The 1,291-nt window shown below is 51.7% G+C and overlaps 1 protein-coding gene across 1 annotated transcript in view; it reads right to left on the bottom strand.

Moving 5' to 3' along the window:
- NUP98 (nucleoporin 98 and 96 precursor) overlaps positions 1–1,291 on the bottom strand; it is a 35,042-nt gene that overhangs the window by 3,996 nt on the left and 29,755 nt on the right. The window contains exons 27-29 of the mRNA XM_033515723.1: positions 962–992; positions 698–840; positions 7–228 (exon numbers count right to left, since the gene is read on the bottom strand). Of these exons, the coding sequence (XP_033371614.1) occupies positions 7–228; positions 698–840; positions 962–992 (396 nt within the window). The remainder of the gene's footprint in view (positions 1–6; positions 229–697; positions 841–961; positions 993–1,291) is intronic.

The raw sequence follows: 1,291 nt of genomic DNA, 5'->3' as shown, positions 1-1,291 counted from the left end.
ACTCACGGCGTGTCAGGCTCGTGCAGCATGACGAACACAGCCCATTCCCACAGCCCCTCGCTCTCCAGCTGGGCAGCATAGCTGCTGTTCAGCACCCCCCAGCTCTGCTGGGACAGGTGGCAGTAGTTCAGCGCCCGCAGCACCTCCCACAGGTGCCAGCTGAGGCGGAAATCCAGCGGGTCAGAGGTGACACTCCTGGGATCCAGCAGCTGGTCAAGCTCATAGGACCTGCAGAGGAAAACTGGCACTGGAAGAGCTGACTGTGCCCACAGAATCCAACCCCATCCCCTCCCTTCAGCCACTGTGTGATTTACATCAGCGTGGGGGGTGGGTTTCTTTTTTAGCAATAACAGTATTTACTGCTAAAATTCTTATGAGTTTGCACCCAGACTGTCACTCCTTTTATTCTGTATGCTCCCTGCAGGTTTCTCACTGCCTTCAAAACAAGGAGCCTTCCTGCACTCCTCACACACAGAAAACACCTAAACCCCACCAATTCTACATTCCATGAATGTGCCCCAAAGCTTGAGGTTCCCCATCTCAACCATCCCAGGTGTGACCCCAGCTCCTCTCGGGGCTCCACGTGGGGCTGGCTTCAGTGGTTCAGGCTGATTTCACAGCCCTGCTTGGTGAACTCAGGGAGTCACTGACTGATCATGGCTTTCCCAAATACTCACTGAACTCTCTGCCCACCTACCTGTCACTGTAGAGCTTTAACAAATGGAAGCAGACATCTCTCAGGGGCCTTCCTCCATTGTCATCCTCTTCAATGACACACCCCGAATCTTCCAGGTAAGGAGGCAGAGGACAGCAGGCGTATTTTTCATATTCTGAGGTGTTCTAGGGAGACAGTTTTAACAGTAAGTTTAAACATAATATTCTGAATAAAACTGAATTCCACAGCTCTGCAGGCTCAGGAGAATCTTTCTGCTCCAAAGAATGTGCAGCCTGCAGTTGGAACCTCCCCAGAACTGTGGACCAGCATGAAAAACCTGAACCCAAAAAGCCTGGGCAGGTTCATGTCACACACTGAGCTCTTAAAGCAGCACTGAGCACAGAGTCAGCCAGGACAATTAAGTGAGAACTTCCACTGCAGCTGGCTATTTCAGTGCCCAACACTGCACACTGAACACCAGAGCAAACATCAGTGACAGCTTCCCAGGCTGGCTGCTGTGCTTAGGCTGCCTCCAGCTGCCTTTAGTTAAATGATTAAACACGTTTTTCAGCAGAACCCTTTGTCCTGCTGCACACAGAGCTGAGAGCTCTGCAGCAACACACACGGCTCTGCATA

Source organism: Parus major, chromosome 1, assembly GCF_001522545.3.
Source record: "Parus major isolate Abel chromosome 1, Parus_major1.1, whole genome shotgun sequence".
Lineage (NCBI taxonomy): Eukaryota > Metazoa > Chordata > Aves > Passeriformes > Paridae > Parus > Parus major.
The sequence above is the reverse complement of the archived record's forward strand: the minus strand, read 5'-3'. Positions and strand labels throughout refer to the sequence as shown.